A 21492-nucleotide genomic window follows, 5' to 3' on the forward strand; every position below is an offset into this window, starting at 1 on the left:
GCTTTCTGACTGTTTGGCCATTCAAGTAATACACTCTTGACATTTTAGTCTCATGTACGTTTCTGATGGTCCACGGAGTAGCAGCAGTACATACACTAACAATTCATGCTCGCATTAATTAATTAATTCTGCACTGAAGCTGTGCCTTTGCTAACCGGCATACACATTTTCTTTAGAGATTAACAGCAAACTCTGCCTCAGCTGAAAGGACATGCACATTTTCTTTAAGAGATTAACATAAATTCTGCCTCATCAGGAGGGGGCCAGCATTACAGCTTGTCCAGCATTTTCTTCAGCGAAAATGCTTTTCCAGGATATCAAAGAAATTCTTTGAAAGAATGCAGCCTCGTCAAAGTGGAAAAGAAAAAAAAATCTAAAGAAAGCATCCCATTTCTTTTGGTTCTGGCATTTGCATCAACCAGTGCAAGAAGCACGAGAAACTTCAGACAATGGTCACATCTTAGCCGCCATCCTTCCATTGCAGATGAACACTACTACAGAATTGAAGCCGCAATTCTGATCATTAGGTATCTAGGTTATTTTAGTCTAGAAAGGCACCGGTAAATACAATACAGAAGAACTACTACCAAAAAAAGATACTTATAATATATCATCTGCAGAAGATCCTCTGCCATATTTTACAGGTATGAGCTAGATCGAGCACCAGAAACTAAAGTCCTCCTGCAAACATGAATGCCTGCAGGAGGAATAACTAAGAAAAACAAAATAAGACTCGTGATTATTTTCTGCTGCCTTCATATTCCCTTCACCCATAATAACGATAAGCATATGCTATTTGCACTAGATATCCAGTCTTGTAGTGATTCCGGAAAACAAACAATTGGTCAGGAATTCCCTTCTGTGGTGGTGGACAATATCTGAAAACCGTCCATCTAAATTTGTAGCAGGCACCCATAGCATAGATGAAAAACTGTAGTTACTTTTGCCCTAGTATAGAAGCTGCCAATCTAAGAGGAGCCAAACCCACCGGATTGTCCAGAATTGTTGCCGCCAAAGTTGCCAAAACTGCCTGAGCCAGAGTTACCAAATCCCCCACCAAACCTACCTGAGCCAGAATCTCCAAATCCACCTGACCGGCCAAAACCAGAACGGCCTGAGCCACCGCCGGAACTACCAAATCCTGAATCACCGTAACCGCCACCACCTGAGCGACCAAATCCTGAGTCTCCGAAACCACCACCACCTGAACGGCCAAACCCAGAATCACCGAAGCCACCACCACTGGAACGGCCAAATCCTCCACCACCAGAACGGCCAAATCCACCACCTGAACGACCAAACCCTGAATCACCAAACCCACCGCCTCGGCTTGAAGAGCTGCCAAAACTACCACGACGCCCATAGGACCCACCCCCTTCACGACCAAATCCACCACCACCGAAGGAATCAAAGCCACCACTCATCAAGTCAGAACCTTCAACATTAATCTTTGGAAGCTGGATCAAATTGGATAGCTCTTTTAGAATCATGTATGAGAAATGGTTTGAAAATTAACTTGCATAGAAAGCTGTATATGCTAAGATACATTGGCTCTCAGCTTTGCATTTGCATACAATCAAGTCTTACCTCTGTAAATTTGCAGCCAACATCATTCTCAACCATCCTGATAGCTCTACTTTGTTGATAGCTGTGCATAACAATTGCCTTACCCTTCTTTCCAGCACGGCCAGTTCGGCCAGACCTGTGAACAAACAATTCCGAGGAGTTTGGCAATTCAAAATGTATCACCTGTAAAAGGAAGGGAAGTCACTCAAGCACTGTTCAACACAAAGTGTAGTTGCTATTTTATTTAAAAAAAAACAACCTAAAACACAGCGAAAGAAAACCAACCTAGAAACAGCTATTTCATACAAAATTAGAAGAGCAGAATAATCAAGGAAAACACTAACCAAGTCTACATTTGGGATATCCAAACCACGAGCAGCAACATCAGTGGCAATCAAAATATTAAAATGGCCTTCACGGAATCCTTTTAATGTTCTCTCTCTTTGGGCTTGTGTGATGTCCCCATGAAGGGCCTGGCACTGGAAACTCCGACCCATGGTGTAGGACAATCGATCAGCATCTCTTTTTGTTTGTGTAAATACAATGCATTTACCACCTTTTGCATGCTCCTGAAATGAATGAACAATTAATTTAAAGCATTTTATAGTAAAAATTAGTATTTAAGGTCGATATGGTCAAACATAAAAAATGACAGTAAACTACATTCACCTTAATCAATTCTCCAAGGACAGCAGGTTTGGCATGGCCCTCTGAAGCGATAGAATAAAGACTGATTCCTTCTGCTAGCTTCTGATCATCTTCACCCACCTATAAAAGGAATAATATCATAAAGTAGTACCAGATATTGTGCCAATGACTTCTTAATGGAAAGACATAAGAACAATTTTAACTGTATAATTCAAAATAGATTAAACTGGACCATATTTGCCTCAATAGTTTTCATTTGGCAGTTATACTACTGAAGATAGTGAATGAAACGAACCAAAAAAAATGTACTTCAAGGTAAATTTTATACCTTGCTGGAAATAATTAATGCTAATACCTCAAGTTCTTATACTGCATTGGTCTTTTGCACCAATGAAATATATATTAATTAGAATATAAAAGATTCAACAGAATTCAAGAGTAGCATTTAAGGTTTGAAGGATCAGGCATCTAGCAAAACAAAATATAAATACAACAGAACTACAGTTATCATGGCAATTTAGTTTACAATCTGACAATGCCACTAATGCATTGAAACACAGCAAGAGGAGAGTGCATTTTAAATAAAAACAGATATAGTTCCACAATCTATGCAATGGATTATGTGTAAAACCAAGAGCAAAGGAGTTTAGCAAGTATAAAACTCACAAGGTCAATTGTAACAGGATTCTTAAGGTATTTCTGGGTGAGTCTCCGAATCCAGGTTGGCATAGTCGCAGAGAACATCAAGGTTTGACGTTTTGGAGGTACTCTATCCAAAATTGTCTCAACATCTTCATCAAAACCCACTGACAACATCTGGTCTGCTTCATCAAGAACAACAAACCGGACCTCTGACAGATTCAGAGCACCTCTTTTAAGCAGGTCAATTACTCGTCCTGGTGTCCCAATAACAACATCAACTCCATAATTGAGTTGTCTTATTTGCTGGCTAATTGGAGTTCCACCATATACACAGATCGTTTCCACATTGGAAGAATCAGAAAATTCCCTCTCAACTTGTTTCGCGAGTTCTCTTGTTGGGGCCAAAACAATAGCCAAGGGAAATTTACCAGGGCTGTTGCATCCAAAGGCTCAAAGGTTACCCAAAAAACAAAGAGGAACAAACCAATAGTAGTAAAGAAAAAAATATATGAAGACAATAGGACCAAAACTTACCTATTCTTTTCATTGTGCCGAATAATTGCGTCCAGTATGGGGATTCCAAAAGCCAAAGTCTTTCCTGTACCTGTTTTGGCACGACCAACCATGTCCTTTCCTTGCATTGCTGGTTCAAGGACAGCTCTCTGCGCAGAGCAGCAAAACATAAGTCCATGATTATTACTGAACAAAATGAACCGTTGACTTAATATATGAAAGTAACTTGAATGTCCTATGCTATTGCCAGGAAAACATTGAAACTTGGCCACAGCATACATGGAGAAGCCACTATAAATGAGCCACTATAAGCTCGAGAATAAAAAAATATAAATGATTGAATTGCCGCACTGTGTTATGTCTATTAATCTATTTACACCTATTTACACACAAATGCACATATTTATCCAAAAACAGCTTCCCCGTGACTCCTAAACAAACCAAAATATCTGAACCAGGCATTTGTCTACTTGTGCAGTTATATAAAGTGGATATCACAATAATCACAGCAAATATTTCAATGTATAACTTAAATGTCTGAATATAGAAATCCCATAACAAGTGCTGGTAATTCAGCATCAAGCAGTGTACAGCACACAAAAAGAAGCATAATTTAGGGCAGATAAAGAATTAACCCCCTCACAGATACTCTGACTAATTTTCTTAAGCACTGAATATCTCTGCACCTATTGATCACACTTCAATCTTGACTACATGACCCAAATCTTAGCTCAAGCGATCATGATGCAGCTTGGCATATGAGTGCCACAATTTGTAAAAGAGGATGAAACTTTCGCTACGAAAGTATGATTCAAGGAACAAATTGTTCACGATTCAATTGGAAATGGAACAGAAGATGGGGGGACTGCCCGCTCCTGATACCTGGATTGGGAACAGCTTGGTTATGCCGCGCGAGGCGAGCTGGCTGACGATCTTGGGCGAGATCCCGAGCTTGGCCACCTCCAACCCCTCCTCCGCGCCGCCCGCAGCAACTCCACCCGCCTTCGCCCCCCTCTTATCCTCCTCGTAGAACAACCCCTCATCCGCCGCGTACTGCGGCCTCGCCGCCGCCCCCGCGGCCCCCGTCTCCCGGAACCCCAGCCACGCCGGGGAGGAGTGGAACCACGCCGCCGGGATCGTCGCCCGCCGCGACACGACCACCTCCGCCGCCGCCTCCTCCCGCCGGAGAACCGCGGCGGCCAGGGCGGAAACGGCGCGCCGCCGGAGCGGCGCCGCGCGGCGAAGGATAGAGTACATCGCTGCAGCCGCCGGTCGCGGTGGTGACGCTGCCGCTGCTGCTGCGACGAGGCGACGACTGCGGCGGCTGCGGCGGCGGCGGCTAGGGTTTGGGGGGTTTAGGGTTTTGGAGGGGAGAGGAGACGAAGTGAAAAAGAAGGGAGAGGCGAATGGGGTTAAAAGGCACAGGACGCGAGATATTTTCCCCGGGAGGCCAGTGGCTGACACGTGGGACCCACCGATCCACGCGTGCATTGGGCCCACGTGTCGGTGGGAGAAGAGGTCGATGGGTGGAGGTAGATGTGGGGAGGCGTGGAGTCGCGGGGTCAGAGGAGGATGACATGTGGGGTACGGGAGGTGTGGAGTCGTGTTGTCAGTGGCGTAAGGGGTCGGGACGGTTTGGTTGGGATGTATTGCTTGGAGGAAAAGTTATGGCGGTTTGGGAGGTGGGCCGGACTGTCTTATTGGGCCGTGGAGTGGGCCTGATGGGCCTTTGTGTTGATGATGATGGGCTTGTTGGCCTGTTTGGTTGTGAGCCTCAGGCCTCGTTTGGTTGGGCCTCAAACTCAGCCTATTCAGTGCTTGGAGGTGGGCTTGGTTGTCCTCTTGGGCCGTTGAGTGGGCTTGTGGCCTGTTTTGGTTAACAGTCTCAGGGCCTTGCTTATATGGGCCTCAGTTCTAGCCCATCCATATGTGGGCTAGATACTTGGGCTAAAATCCTGGCCCACAAACTTGGATGTATATTTCGGGGCCTATCCAAACAAAGGCCTCGGTGGATTGAAGCTGTAGGTGAAAAGTTAATCAAAGAACTTTTGACATCGTCTGCAGATTTAAAAGGTGAACTTACAGCGAAGATGATTTTACCAAAATTTTGACATCAGGATAAAAATGGTGTCTTCAAATGACAAAACTTTGGCTCATGTAGGCTGCGAACCCAAGCAAGCATGCATTTAGCATGAAATTTTGTCACAAACCCAAGCGTACACTCTTGAAGAAACGCAAGGACTCTCACAATGGTCATCACCCAAGTTTGCCAATCCGTTTCAAATTCGTTTGAGACTAACAGAATAAAGGATGCTCGTACATACGTACTTAGGTATAGTTAGCTTCGCAATTTCTGACTTTGGTCATGCAAAATTTCCTCGAGATGGCGTGCGAGATCAGAAAGGAAACCCTTCTTCAGTTCTTCTTCTTCTTCAGACTTTGCTGCATTTCTGCACTCTCCAGTCTCCATTTCCCAAAATCTTCAATGATCCAATCATTGGCTGATGGTGACTGCTGTCAACTTTAATTCGAACGAATTAGGAGCAAATTTCAAATGCAAAGTTATACTACTAGCAGCAAGATCTTGCTCGTGACTTGAGCTTGGCTCTGCTTTTCCTGCTGTCTGCTACTATATGCTATTCCTTGCTCTCTTTCTTTCATTTCTTCTCTTGTTCAAAGTGTATATAATTATATCTATGAATGAGTTAACAAGGTTATGGATTATATATGAGTTAGTAAGAAAGTAGGTATTCTGCAAATTAGGCAAAACAAATTATGAAGTTTTCTTTTTCTGAAAGACTGAAGCTTTAGTTGATGAGCAGAAGTTGCTTTGGTTTAATTCAGCATGGAAGCTGATACTGGTACAAGTACTACTACACCATAAAAAAGGACTGTCTGAAACAGAGCATAGAATTGATCTCGAATTTATCTCTGCTTGGCGTTGGGTCCCTTGGATGATGATTGATTGATGGATGGATGGATGCCTCTGAATTTCAGTGAGAAAAGGTATTAATGAGGATGCCAATATGCCATAAAGGCCATTGTGATTTTTGGACCACTCAACTATGCATGCCCCCAAATGATAGAAGAACATCAAAGTATAGTGTACTATCAGTACATACATGAGCTGAACATGTAGCAGGAAAAGGGGTAAATGGCTTTGCATAAGGATAGTTTATTTTTGTGTCAACATGTGATCAAACTTTTGCATCATGTTTAGGTTAGATTACCAATGGTGAAAAAGGCAATGGAAGAATGACCCCTGCTCTCTTTTTTTTTTCTCCTTTTGAGCTCCTACCACTTTCATGGGGACAAGTGTAACTACTCACATCTGCACTTTTGCTTTGGTGTTCACCTATAAATTAGCCATGCTTTCACCTTTACTACTACCCACTGTCTTTTTGAGGGACAATGGAAGTATCCATGCGTTTCATGACAAGGCGGGATCTCACTCAAACTGACACACTCCATAACCAAAATTGTTTCACCAGTGGTGGAGCCTGCGGTGCTGTGGAGTTCGGGCGACTAATAGCGTTTTTTGGTGACCGACCATTTTTACATGCGTCGATGACGGTGTTTTACATTTCTTTGTAAGGCTGTGTTTAGTTCCTGAAATTGGGGAGAAGTTTAGGGAAAGTTGGTAGTTTGGAAAAAAAGTTAGGAGTTTATGTGAGTAGGAAAGTTTTGGATGTGATGTGATGTGATGGAAAGTTGGGAGTTTGAGGAAAGTTTGGTGTGAACTAAACACGGCCTAAATTCCTTTCACTTCATCAGCATAAGTGCATAACAGCACAAGTACATTTTCTCTGAAGCCAATTGATCAAGGACAAAAGACTGCAAGAACAGGTTCTCAAGCCTTTTGCATGTGCCAATAATCACAATGAACTTCAGCAAAATCCTCCAAATTAGTAGTTTTTTCTGAGTGATTTTGGCTGCATTACTAGTTTAGTACAACCTGGGCTTGCTCAAGTCTCTGAACTTCTGAAAGGGAAAAACATGACAGGAAAAAAAAAGTGCTTCACGAGCTAATTAACTAGCAGTAGCAGGTAACCTGAATTAACTACTCATTCAGAGATCTCGGTCATGTCGTTTCAACCATATATGACTAGGGAAGAGACCCTCATAAGATCTTGAGCTGGTTAGTTCTAGTTAAATATGTCATACAAGCTAGCAGTGTTAATTTTACATTTTTTTTACTGCCCTCTAAACCCATGGCCATGGACCATGCAGTAATTAACAATAACTAACCACATTATGTGTAGCTGACCCTAGTAGTAATTTGTTAACCTAACATTTCAACGCTGACCTTTGGTTGAAAACAGCAGAGGTAAAAAAAAATAAGAATCAAGCAAAGCCCTCCTAGATCAATGTGTTTCTTCACTGAAACTAAAATATTCAGACACTGAAACTAAAAACTAAAGCTGCAGATTCGTCTCGACATGCTACAAATTGCAAGCGAAATTTGCCGCGAAAACTCGACGACAAAAGTCTGACTCGATCACGTTACCTGAATGGTTAAACAAAGCTGTTAATCTTGCTGGATTTGCCCACCACATGGAAGGTTCCAGTGAAGCTCTCTGATCTCTGAATCTCTCTGCTCCCAAATTCCCAAATGCTCGAGCAATTAAGAGGCCACTGAGAAAAAGAAATCCTCAGGCCACAGCATCCGAGGATCGCAGTGACAACAACTTTCAACTGCTCGGAGGCGGTGAAAAAATCGCACTTAGAGGTAGGAGAGATGATGGTTAACGAGGTGATCACTCAGATCAGGCGTTGGTAATTGGGCGACGTGAGATCTATGGCGTTGGTTAGTTAGTTTATCTCTTGGGAAAAAAAAACTTACCTACACTCTCTCTATGACTGTAATTTATTTATTTACCTCCATTCTGAAAAAAAAATGATGCAGTTTTTTCAGCCTTTGTAGATTACTAGATCGTGTGCAGATACTAAATTAGTTCAGGAATTAACCGCGGTTGAAGCTAGCTAAGAGCATTGGGCCAAATGCAGCGCCGTGAGATGCATGGAGCCCTGAACAAATTGCAATTTGCAATCTTTTAAGATATCAAACACAAGTACAGGAATCTCCCAGATTTGCAGCAGTACTGTACTGAACTGAAGAGATGCTCATCTTTTTTTCTTGTCTTCGAGTTGCCTGTGAAAAATCTCAGTAGCATCTGTGCATGCAGCTGGTGAATTTGGTGAGTAGTGGTACATGCAGAATTCAGATGCTGCAGCAGCCACTGTTTTTGAGCACAAGAACAGAAAGAGTTTGGTATGTGCTGTTTCTGCTACAGTCTTCTCCATCCGTGTGATCTGAAGAAAAAGTCCATGTAAGTAACCCAGCTGGTAGTTCAAATGGCAGCTATTGGGTTGGAGGATCGTAGCTTGCCCATCAGCGTCCACTTTTGTCAGTTTCAGTTCCAGTTTCAAGTTCGTCCGGGACACGGATATTTTTCCGCGTCCCAATATAAAATTGGAAAAAAAATCATATGTAATTTGTAGAGCTTTATGTGAGATCCTATGTTCTAGATGAATCCTCAGTAATGTTGAGAACGAAATTTTGGTAATTTTGGACCCCACCGGCAAATCTATCAACCGAAATTTTCGGGTTTTCTCTTTCTGTTTTTTAAAGTTGGTCAACGTTTATTCAAATTAAGTCGAAATCTCAAAAATTTTTGGTTTGAAAAGTGCTAAAAATCACAAAATTTTGGTCTACCAAAATTTTCGCCAAAATCAAAAGCATAAACTCTGGTTGAGAAGGCCAACTAATTCGAACCGAGTTTGTACATATTATTAGCTCAGATATAGTTATGTCCTCACTCAAGAATGATTTCCATGTTTCTTTTTCCAACCTTATGGGGAAATGTATATATGATTGGTGAGAAACAAAAATAAATAGGCTTGAAAACAACATATATCCTTGCTTGATACTAGTGGACTACCAAAATCAAACTACTACTGGTCTACTACTAGTCTACTATACTACAGTATTAAAGTTTTCAGGATTGGATTGGATCAAACTAAAGTGTCAGAAAGGGGCTTGCTGCCTACACACAGTACCTACTTCTTCAGCTACGTATATACTCCGTATACGATATCTTTACGATTGTATATAATGGCAATATTTTACTATTGGTATTATCACCAATAAAAACGATATCAACCGTTAATTTATGAGTTATACTACTAATAGAAAAAAAATACTTATTCTACCATCAGTTGTTGAGATAATGGTATAAATAGAGACCATTGAAAGTTTAGTTGAGGTGGAAGTATAAATAAATCGATTATGTTACAAAATATGAATGGTCTAGATTACTTCTACTTAGTAGAGAGACCATTGTAAAACTATTTGTATATACTGTGTATATACGCCTATACGGTATAAGGCTACAAGAAATGGAGTACAGGAAAGGATTACAACAATCTGAAGCTACTACAGTGTCCATGGCAGGCAATGACGCAGCTGAAGAGTACGTAGAAGTTATCAGCAACTTTATGCAGACTTCAAGTCTCATCTTCCCCAGCCTATTTTTCTCACTTGAAAGCAAGCTACTACAAGAATTGAATTAAAATCGTCAAGGGGATATTAATTATTTTTATCACTATATGTTCATCGTTGATTCAGTGTTGTAGTGGAGCTATATAGCTAGTTTAGCTGCCACTGTGCAGCATTCATGCTGGACAAAAAATGTACTACACTGATACGGAAAAGGAGGCTAATGAATTTGATTAAATGGGAGTTTAAACATTGCAATCCATGGCAGTAGGATTAGTAGTCTATTAACATCAGGAACTAATCGCTGATTAGGACAGTGATGATCCGAATCCTGTCAATTTCAATCTGATGGGAGGGAAAATGAATTGAAAAATTTTGGGAGGAGGATGAATGGATGATGATGAGGAGGAGACTTTGTCAAGGCATCATCTGCTTTTGCTTTGCAACTTGCACAAGTTTCTTGCATATCTTAATAACCCATTTTTATAGAAGAATTCGAAACCATTCGAGCACGAAACTAACTAACCGAATAAATAACATTCATATCCTTGATTGATGGATATAAGTTACATAAATATTTATATAACTTAAGTTTATAAATATTTCACCTCATTTCCATCTTGGTTGGGTCCGCATGTCAGTGACTCATCGGAAGACGTAAATAAAAAAAATAAATAAAAATTAAATAACCATCTCCTCGATCGGTCTGTCCATGGATGGCAAATGTACAAAACTTCTACACGTACGACGTCGCCGGCGATCGCCGCCGCCGCTGCTAGTGGCGGCCGGAGTCCAGCGACGCCGCCGGCGACGGCATGCTGGAGACGGTGGTCCTGGCGGTGGTGGCGGTGGCGGACGACGTGGTGGTCGCCGACGAGAGGCGCGCCGGCGTCACGGCGGCGGCGGCGGCGGCCACCTGCTTGATGACCACGTTGGGGAGCCCCGGCGAGGCCCGCCGCCGCTCGTGCTCCTTCACAAGCTCCGCCGCGAACGCGTCCAGCTTCTCCCGGTTCGACTTCTCCGACAGCCGCCGCCCCCGGAACAGCTCCGCCTCCACGTTCCGCTGCGTCAGCATCCCGTCGGCGATCGCCGCCGCCTTCTTCGCGTCCACCGAGCTCAGCGCCTTCGTCTTGCACGCCGGCGACGCCGCCTGGTCAGTGAACACACATCGCCGACGAGGTCAGTAAAAATGAGGGGTAAAATGGTAAAAATGGAGGGGTAATTCGGTAATTAGTTTTTTCGGGTCTGACCTGGATGCGGACGTAGTTGCGCCCACACGTGTGTCCGAAAGCCATGGCCACCGCTTGGTCGACCTGGGAATTTACGGTTTTACCCATGGTGAGTTAGTGACGTGGTTCGATGGGAGCCGTCGGATTCGAGATGGAGGGTTGGGATTGGGTGTGGGTGTGTGTTTTTTTACCATGTCGGCGACGCCCTCGGCGGTGAGGCGGACCATCTCGGCGGGCGACGGCGAGCGGGAGGGGAGAGGCGTTCGCCACCCGGCGGCGGTGGAAGGGGTGGCGGCGGAGGAGGAGCCGGAGCCGATGGAGACGACGAGGAGGTCGTCGACGCCGGCGGCGAGGGGGAACTCCTGCTTGTTGTGGAGGACGTGGGTGATGGCGGCGGCGGTGGGGTTGCCCATGGCCGCGACGCCGCCCGACGCCGCGGCGATGGCGGTGCGGCCGTCGACGGAGCGGACGGCCGTGGCGGCGGCCCCGCCGGCGCACGTCGCGGCGCAGACGTCGCGGAGGCGGAAGTCGAAGCTGCCGCTCTCGACGGCGTCGGCGCGGGAGAAGAGGAACGGCGCCGCGGTGGCGAGGTCGTAGCACGGGACGAGCAGCGGCGCGATGGTGTCGCGCAGCGTGGCGTCCCCGAACACCCGCCGCAGCGACGACCTCTCCGCCGACGACCCGCGCCGGAACAGCGCCGCCACCCCCCACCACCTCCTCCCCCCGCCGCCGCCGCCGCCGCCGCGCCACCCGCCCTTCCCGAGGCTCGCCGCCACGAACGCTAGCGCGTCCGCCGCCGTGTACCGCGGCCGCCCATCCGCCCCCTTCAAGAACAGCATCGCCGCCAACACACCCCCCGCCCCGGCCCCCGCCGCCGCGTCGAAGAAATCCGCCACCCTCGCATCGCCATCGCCGGACTTCTCCCGCAACGCCGTCTCCAGCCTCACCAGCGCCGCCGCCGCCAGCAGAGCATCACCTGGTCCCGGACCACACCCATCGATCGCGAGCACCCTCACCTTCCCTCCAAGAAGCGCCCTCCCGGGCGTCCCAGGCAGCGAGCAAACACCTCCGCCGCCGCCGGCGCCGGCGCCGAAGAGGAAGTTGCTCTCGAGGAGGGAGAATATCTCGTAGCTGAGCTTGCCGAGGTCGACGTCGACCGGCGGCGGCGGCTGCGGCGTCGGCGGCGACGCCATGGTTAGGAGAGTGCGAGCTTTTCGGTGGTGGTGCGGTGTCCAATTTACTACTGCTCACCTTTCTCCCTCGCGGAGAGGACGACGGCCTAAGCTTATAAACGGCGGCAAGTACGCGTCCCAGCTCGCGAAGGCGTATCCCGGTAGAATACGCCTTCACCGCCACGTGGCTCGAGACGCCGCTTGTCGTACTCGTATACACGCACGCCGTGAGAGCAGCCTCCCTTCGCCGTCGGATGCGGATCGGGAGGTGGACACGTGGCGGGGAGGTATGGGGCCCGCGTGTCAGTGGAGCGCACGTGCGGGGCAGGTGTGTCGGGGGGAGAGAGGACAGTGGCTGACCTGTGGAGTGGTGGGGCCGGATGGACAGGTAGATCATGGGTACTCCCTCCGTCCTAAAAAAAGGCAAACCCTGAGTTTCCGTTTCCAACTTTGACTGTCCGTCTTATATAAAATTTTTTCATAATTCGTATTTTCATTGTTGTTAGATGATAAAATGATAAAACATGATTAATATTTTATGCGTGACTTGTCTTTTTAAATTTTTTTTATAATATTTTCAAATAAAACCGACGGTCAAACGTTGGGCACGGAAACCAGGGTTTGTCTTTTTTTTATGGAGGGAGTAGAAGATGGTGGGTGGGGCCACGGGGTCAGTGGGCCAGGACGATGGAGGGGGGTTAGTCACTGACAGTGGGGCCAAGGGGTTGGGGTGACCTGGCAGTAATTTGTTGTTGCTTTTGAGTTGATGGTTGTTGCATTTATGCAGGAAAGGCATGGTGAATGGTACTCCTACGATTGTCCTGCAGTGCCCATTCACTTGAGTTATACTCCTTTTATTTTCAATTGATCATCATATAACATTTTTATTTTCAATTGATCATCATATAACATTTTATGTTATTTTTAAATTATCGTTATATCAATATTCATTCTCCATGTCTATTTATTATTTGTGCATAAGAGTAATGGACAAGTGTATGCATCCATGCACAAAACTCTTTACAACCAACATGCAATGTCTTGCTAATTTGTTATTAGCTAGGATATAGTAAGGATTATGTATACATTGAGTTTGTTGTCAGAGTAAATGTAGTATGAGATAGTTATTGGCTTTCTTTGGTATTGGTCCACTTATGTAATACTGACATATACTATAACCTTTATCTTGGAATGTAAAAAATATATATGGATAAAATTTCTTATATTTTAAGACAAAGACATATAATTTGTTAGATAAATAAATGATGTTTTTTCCTATTAATAAAAAACACAATATCAATCTCACCCTGATGATTTTTCTTGTGGCTACATGTTCTATTGTCCAAGCGCTTCGAAATACTCCCTATATGATGATATGATATTTTAACAACCAGTAGATCCATGTTCTATATGCATCAATGCATGTATTCTGCCTGTCGATCCATTATTCATAATTTAGCAGCAGAATTAGTTGAAAATCCATTAATATGTGTTATAATTGCGACATAATATATCTAATTTCTACCGCATTATTATTGTGTTCTAACTTGGGGTGCACACTACACTAGTAGAGTGGGCGTGCCCTAGTAGGGTTCTTCCCTCCTAACAAAATTAAAGGATGCATGCACAATGTATATCAATCTCGCTCGATCCCCCATATATCCAATCATGCATATATTTATTTGTGGTTAATTAGCCATTAATTGATCATGCATCACCCAATAATAATCCATGACCATGATCGATGTACGGACGGGCGATTGAGCTCACCGCGATCGAGATCATGGAAGTGCCAACTGTACTGTGTGCGTGCGTACAGTACCTAGTACGTTCTACGTACACTGCAGTTTGGTACTGTACATGTGCCCAGCATTTAAATCACCTTCGTTCCAAATTAAATTCGATCGTGGCTTTGAATTAAATTCAGCAACAATTTATTAATTTGTGCCGTAACTGCAGGCTGCACATGTAGATTAATCATATATATATAAGTGATATAAACTTAGATTCACAAACTGAGTGTCACTCTAACCGTCCGTCCGAATTTGTCTGCCAAGTCATATAGTTCAAGTTTGGTTGGTAAATGTTTTAATCGACTTAGGGCAACTAAGGTATACTCGAATGGACGGTTCCATTGTACAGCCATAGTTTATCGTCCTTTGCCAGCAAATACTCTTCTAAGGTGGCAACAAACTGTCTTCAAACTCATCTACGCTACTCATCTACACTTTACTATGTCATTTGCCTACTAAAATTGATTTAAATATGTGCCACACCTTAGCAAGGATAAGAAAATATTGTCACATTTTTTTAAGTCAATGACTTGTAGGAGCTAATTTGTTGGAATCAAATATTATCACAACTGGTCAAATTGTCTTGGTTAAACTCGTCTAACCTACATGGCAGATTACGACAAATTAAGTGTTCCTGGCAACCATCCTATCCCAGTACTCGTATTCTATTGCTAATTGTTCTTTCGATGGTAGCTAGGTGATCGCGTCGATATGAAGCATCTATGCTGACTTCGTTAATCTCTTAAGATATGCTCATATCTGTAGTGATTTTATCACTCTCAAGTCTTAACACTAAGATATGCTGGTCAGACAGTTTTTCGAAGATGCTCATACTGTAGTAGTAGGTGTGCTTGACTAAGTGCGTCAACCTTTGTCTTTGTACCGTGTCTTTTTCTTAAAAAAAACTTAAATTTCCTTTTTTTTTTTACTGGCTTTCTCGATCCATGCGTGAACAAGACACACTGCGAAGTCGCTGCAAAAAAATGCATAGCTACCAGCTCTGAATTATGATCGAATTGATTCAGAGTCTCAGAGATATGGAGTGGCATGCAGAGCATGCAATAGCTAGCCTCGACTTGAAATTAAGGCGTCACTGTAGGAGCATATATACTCCTTCTGTCGAAAAAAAAGCAAACCCTGGGCTTCCGTGTCCAACATTTGACTGTCCGTTTTATATGAAATTTTTTTATAATTGGTATTTTCATTGTTGCAAGATGACAAAACATGATTAATACTTTATGCGTGACTTGTCTTTTTTATTTTTTTTATATTTTTTTAAATAAGACGGACGGTCAAACGTTAGACACGGCTTAGGGTTTGTCTCTTTTTAGGACGGAGGGAGTATATATACTGCTGTATGCTGACCTGGTGAGTGCTGGCCTGCAGCACACTGGCACTGTAGGAGTAAGTGCATGTATGCATAGATCGAGTACCTGGCTCTGCCGGCTGCCTCTGCTTGCAATGCAATATTGCAATATATGTATGCATGCTCTGTCAAGTGACAGATGCAATATATGCGGTGCAAATGTGCATTGCAATGCAAATGTGCATTGCAATGCAACAAGCCAGTGGTGACACAATCAATATGGACTCCTGTGTGGATCATGTGGACTGTGTACTGTGGACTACCACAGCAAGGATCTTGTCACCCGATAAGAAACCAAAAAACATCGTTTTCTAGTAGTCTGTACTTCCTCAGTTATCAAATAATTACTCCCTGTCCTAAAATATAAATTACTTTGATCGCATGTAACATATCTTAATACTACAAATCTAAATAATAAGTCTGTCTAATTCGTAGTAATATGATGTGTTCTTTATATTTTGGAACGGATTAAGTGAGTGCTTATTTACTTCATTGCCCAAAGAAACCTGGTCAACCTTTGATAATATTCCACCAAATTACTAATGATTAGTAAGGTAAGGTCAGGATTGGTGTTTTATATACCTTATTACCAAATTCTGGTATGAGTTTTGAGTGTAGAAAGTTCTGAAATTATTAAAATACAATGTTGATAAGGATATATTTAGTTTGTTATCTTACTAAATTTTGAGTAATACCAAACTTTGAAAAAGGTTGAAAACAACAAGAAGATGAACAAACACTAACATTGGTATACTATTCAAGTTTAAACTTTGACGAAAAAGCTATAATACTTAAAAATAGCTATATTATTGTTAACGGCCAAATTTGAACAACAATTATCAAAGTGTGTAGTGTAAATGAATATAACCCTACAAGTTTCATTCATCATATATATAATATAATATAATATAATCATTTAAATGTAATTTGTAGTTCAAGTAAGACGGCAGTTGTCAACAGTGTCAGTTATTCGAGAAAAAAATACGGTTTAAAATACAAGTATTTTTAAGATCGATTAATAAACACTCTTCCTTACAGGTTAAGGGAACATTTTATATGTGCCGGTGTGGGTGTGTTCACTGAAATGTAAGCGAAGGTACCTAAGCTTTCCATGGATTAATCTCGGTATATCTCTCACTCTCTTGGTAATAAGAGCCCCATCAGTTGGCCTAATAAGACGTTAATGCAAAAGCAAAATTTGAATTTTCAACCTTAGTTTTGAAGTTGATTTTAAGATATTTTCAACGTGATTTTTTTATGTTGGTTTTTAAGTCACTATAAACACACACACATATATATATATAGAACCACTAGACAGCACGTAGGGTGCTACGAAACTAAGTAGCACGTTTCACTACACCGGACAAGGCTACCTGTGACGGGCTCAAACTGTCACCTCTGACGGATTTGGCCCTGGTCAGAGATAAGTGGTCACTGATGACTGTCCTCACCTTTGACGGGTGAAGGTCCGTCAGTGGTGACCAACACCTGTGACGGACCATATATAAAACCCGTCACAGGTGACTATTAACTTGTGACGGACCTTATATTGTGACCCGTCAGTGATGTCTTTAACCCAACAAAAAAAAATTGAAAGACATAGCGTGTAACCCGTCACTGGTGTGAAAAACCTAGCAAAAGAAAAAATGGCGCACGCTGCCATGGTGGTGCTCGTTGTCACAGTTGCTTTGCTCACACAAGAAATTCAAACCGATAGATCTCATATAGCACACATTTATAGAAGTCATATAGCACACATTCACAGAAAGGGGATGGCAAGAATTTCTCAATCCACATACAACAATATAATATCAAAGCAAAACAAGAGGATGGCGGCCATGGCGAGGGACGGTCAGGAGGTGGAGGCGGCAGCGCCCTCTGGTGGGAGGCACATCCGGCCGCCGGAGCGAAGGGGAAGCAGAGCCGGCGTTCGATAGTCGGGAGGCGGCCTCGTCCGGCGGCTGGGACGCGGATCCACATCCCCTAACCTTGTGGAGGCGGGATCTGGTGGGGGAGGCAGGGGAGGCGTCCGGCAGTTGGTGTGGGAGGCGTTGGCGGCCGGATCCGGCTTCCCGAAGGCCAGATCCGGCGTCCGACGGTCGAGAGGCGGCCGCGTCCGGTGGCCGGGACACGGATCCACGTCCCCTGATCTCGTGGAGGCCGGATCCGGTGGGGGAGGCGGGGGACGAGTCCGGCAGTCGGTGTGGGAGGCGCTGGTGGCCGGGAGGCGGCCGGGATGCGTATCCACGTCCCCCGACCTCGTGGAGGCCGGATCCGGTGGGGGAGGCGGGGGAGGAGTCCGGCAGTCGATGGGGGAGGCGCTGTCGGCCGGATCCGGCGTCCGATGGCCGGGGGGCCGGCGAGGCGTGGGAGGTGGAGGCGGCCGGCGGTCGGGAGGCGGCGAGACGTGGGAGGTTGGGAGGAAGAAGAGAGAGGTGGAGGCGGGAGGTCGGGAGGAAGTGAGGGAGAGAGTTGAGGAAGAGGAGAGAGTGGTGGGGAGGAGTTGAGAGAAGAGGAGATAAGGCCGGGAGGTGGGTGGGTGGTGGGCCCCCGGGTGGGTGGTAGGGGTTTCTTTTTTTTTAACTCACCAGTGACGGGTATAAAAATCCAACACGTTTGAGGTGAGGTATCTCACCTGTGACGGGTTACAAACTTAAAACCCGTCACAGGTAAGAGGTCATCAGTGACGGGTCTATATGTAGACACGTTAAAGATGTTGTGTGTCGGGTTCCTTATATAGATCCGTCACAGATGAGTACTTACCTGTGACGGGTTATTTTCTTGAGTTCTATCTATGACGTGATTTATTGTAAGCCGTCACATATGAGGTTATCTCTGACGAGGCACTTTGGTCCATCACTAATAGGCCGTCACAGATGGGCCGATCTGGCGTAGTGTTTCACAGCGATCCTGCACTCCATCTCCCACCACCCTCTATACCGGTAATTATTTTACTCTCGTTCCACACCCCTGCCCCCACTCTCTCTACTGTAGTAATATATATATATATATATATATATATATATATATATATATATATATATATATATATATATATATATATATATGTGTGTGTGTGTGTGTGTGTGTGTGTGTGTCGGGGTATGAGGTGGTAGGTGGCAAGATCTGGCGTGGAGTCGGCAAGCGGCGACGATCTCCTCATCTTCTTCGCGTCCTAGTTCACCTGCAGCAGCCATGGGAGGGAGGGCTGACCCGGCGGCCAACCCCGTGGCGGCTGCTGCCCTTACTCTGGCGTGACGCGGAGACGGATGGGCCGTGCGCGCAGCTGCTGGGAGGCCGCTACGGCGAGGTTGTCAGCATACACTTCCTTCGATGCCCGGTTCTACTGCCGCACGTCGAAGGATGGTGAGGCGGCAGCATCGATGACCTCCATCTCCGCTTCTGATGGATCGAAGCACGGCACCCCCGTCACCTGGACCCGGCTCCTACACTGGATCTGGCACCTTCGGGGTCTAAGCAGCCATCGGCGTGAGGGTGGAGGGGACTGACCTCGACAGCAACCTCCGATGGCTACAATTCTATCCTTTCTCGTAGCCATTTTCTAATCCAACTTTTTCTTTCCATCCGATTTATACGAATCTGTGGACGGTACGAGGAGAGCAGCGGTGGGATGGTTGGCATCAGCGAGGAGAAACGGCGTGCTGCGATTACGGTGGAGGCGTTCCAATCACCTGCATTCCTTCCCTTCCACCGGTGAGGAGGCACGGAGGGGCTATCGACCGCGCCGGCCCTTTCCTCATCTCCCAGCGGCTCCGTCGACGGCGCGTGGGAAGAATTGTTACTAAAGGATTGATGATGTTGTAGTTTTTCCACAGAGACAGAGACGACGTAGTGTTCATATGATAATATCATATTATGACCTTTTGGAAATACTATCAGTAAAAAAAATACTTCAAAGATTTTTCTTAAGAAAATTACTTACGTGGTTAGGAATGGGAATTACTACATGGATAGGAACGGAAAAGGAGAAAGCGAAAAAATGGAAATAACGGAAAAGGTGGAATTTGGATAGGAACGGAGGAACGGAAAAACTGGATCATATATAACAGGAGAAAGCGGAGATGCATTTCTGTTTTTCTTCCTCTTTCGATCTGTAATTTTTTTGAATGTGGATAGTATGATCACGATTGAATAATCCTGATACACCAATTAAAAAGGGACTTGGAGGTCGTCCTGCCGCTAGAGGGCGTGACCCTACCGGGAAAAAAAGTCTTGCTCGGTGGGAGAAAAACGGAAATTCCGGACAAGCTCCGCACTCAGAGACGCGCCATATATATATATATATATATATATATATATATATATATATATATATATATATATATATATATATATATATATATATATATATATATATATATATATATATATATATATATATATATATATATGTATGTATTACCTATAAATTAATTTTTATTCTTCAATAAATGAAAACGGTTTATTAGTGGGGAATATGAGCAAGCGATGAGCTCTAAGTTGCTACCTGGGCTGGCCTTATATATCGTACGTACACGTAATTAATTGAAGTGTTGGGTCTCTGATAATTAAATTAATTAGCAAGGTTGGGATCAGTAACATATATTTGTATTTACCCTAGCTACATATATATAGCTATCACACTGATGCGTCATAATTAATTGATCGACCAATTAACCATCATAACATACTCTATATATCCAGTCCTATTCATTCCCATTAGTGTGCGACAACACCTCTCGCACGAAAAGTAGTTGTGTTAGCTACTGCTAACCACATCTGCTAATTCATTCATTATTGGCTGCATATACTATATAGACAGATGTGCTTGTGGTTGGTTCACGCGTACACACAAACATATTATTTATTTCTATATCACATCCTAACATATATTAGCTACCTACATACGAATAATCTACCAACATATTAATTTTTTTCTATGTGAAATTAATTAGTCCTAATGTTTTTATGTTAAGTAATTATTTATTGTTCCGAGCTACTTCAACTGCATACATTCTAGCGGACCCATCGTTTCGCTTATTCACGAAATAAGACAAACGTCATATTTACAAACGAAAAGTAATTTGTAAGTAAAACTTTTACATAGCGATCTAAAAGCAAAGGCTAAAAACTAAACTTCAATAAAAAAAACCTCAAAATCAGCTCCAATTTTAAGATTGAAAATTTAAAGTTTGGCTGATAAGTATAAGAATAAGTGAAAAGACGGCACCCTAGCTAGATTTTTAGGGCGACATATGCGCATGGTTCGATATAGTATTAATCATATAGATCTGAGTTTAATTAATTAGGGATAATTATATGGTTTGGTTAATTAAGTATAGTCATTAACTTCCGGACCCGGACAGTTGCCTGCATTAGCAGACAAGAGCTTTCTGGCATGTAAGCTAGTCCAAAGACAGGCCATTGATCGTGCAAGGGTTTAACACCGGATTCTGTCGTATTAGTCGAGCTTCGCCGTGTAACCCGCTGCTTTTTGGGCACTAATCAATCAACTTTTCCCCCACTAATTAATCATGTTGGATAATGTATGTATGTATGTACGTGCGCTAAATTACAATGTCATCCATTAGCTATAGGAGGAGGTATAATGATCAGTTGATTAACTAGGCTTAATTTTTAATTATCTAAAAAGGCTTAGTTTTAAAATTTTGAGAGGAGGGGGTACTTTAATTAATTAGTCTGGACCATCTGGTGTTAATTAATTTTTGTAAGAAATACTAACATTTGTTTGTTGCAGAAGATAGCTAGGCTAGGTACGTGTATATAAAAGGGTGTGTATGTTCTGTACTTCTGTGTGGTAATTAATTACAAATTAAGTTGCAAAAAGCCAAAAATAAATAAACTTCTGAAGGAAAAAAAAAAGAGAAAAGATTTATACTGATTACTTTTCACAGGCAAAGGCAACAACCTGATCATGAAGTCATGATGGTGTGGTTCCTGTCTTTAATGGTCGTGGGCAGGGTAGCATTCTTCTCATCGTAATTAATCACAGCTTAATTAGTCATAGCAATTAATTAACCTGCCATTTTGGACCTTGTGTTGG

The 21492-nt window shown here is 43.8% G+C and overlaps 2 protein-coding genes across 2 annotated transcripts; both read right to left on the bottom strand.

Annotated features, from left to right (window-relative positions):
• Positions 1-581: 581 nt before the first annotated feature.
• Positions 582-4743, bottom strand: LOC127757541 (DEAD-box ATP-dependent RNA helicase 9). Its single transcript, XM_052283074.1, has 7 exons — positions 4252-4743; positions 3391-3518; positions 2881-3289; positions 2236-2334; positions 1911-2135; positions 1588-1749; positions 582-1457 (listed from the first exon to the last, which is right to left on the bottom strand). Exons 1-7 carry the CDS (start codon positions 4624-4626, stop codon positions 969-971), a joined length of 1887 nt encoding a protein of 628 aa, XP_052139034.1. The 5' UTR covers positions 4627-4743; the 3' UTR covers positions 582-968.
• Positions 4744-10390: 5647 nt separating this feature from the next.
• Positions 10391-12344, bottom strand: LOC127756830 (patatin-like protein 3). Its single transcript, XM_052282209.1, has 3 exons — positions 11289-12344; positions 11119-11181; positions 10391-11018 (listed from the first exon to the last, which is right to left on the bottom strand). The coding sequence occupies exons 1-3, from the start codon at positions 12288-12290 to the stop codon at positions 10644-10646; spliced, it is 1440 nt and encodes a 479-aa protein (XP_052138169.1). The 5' UTR covers positions 12291-12344; the 3' UTR covers positions 10391-10643.
• Positions 12345-21492: the final 9148 nt, after the last annotated feature.

Source organism: Oryza glaberrima, chromosome 12 (assembly GCF_000147395.1).
Source record: "Oryza glaberrima chromosome 12, OglaRS2, whole genome shotgun sequence".
NCBI lineage: Eukaryota > Viridiplantae > Streptophyta > Magnoliopsida > Poales > Poaceae > Oryza > Oryza glaberrima.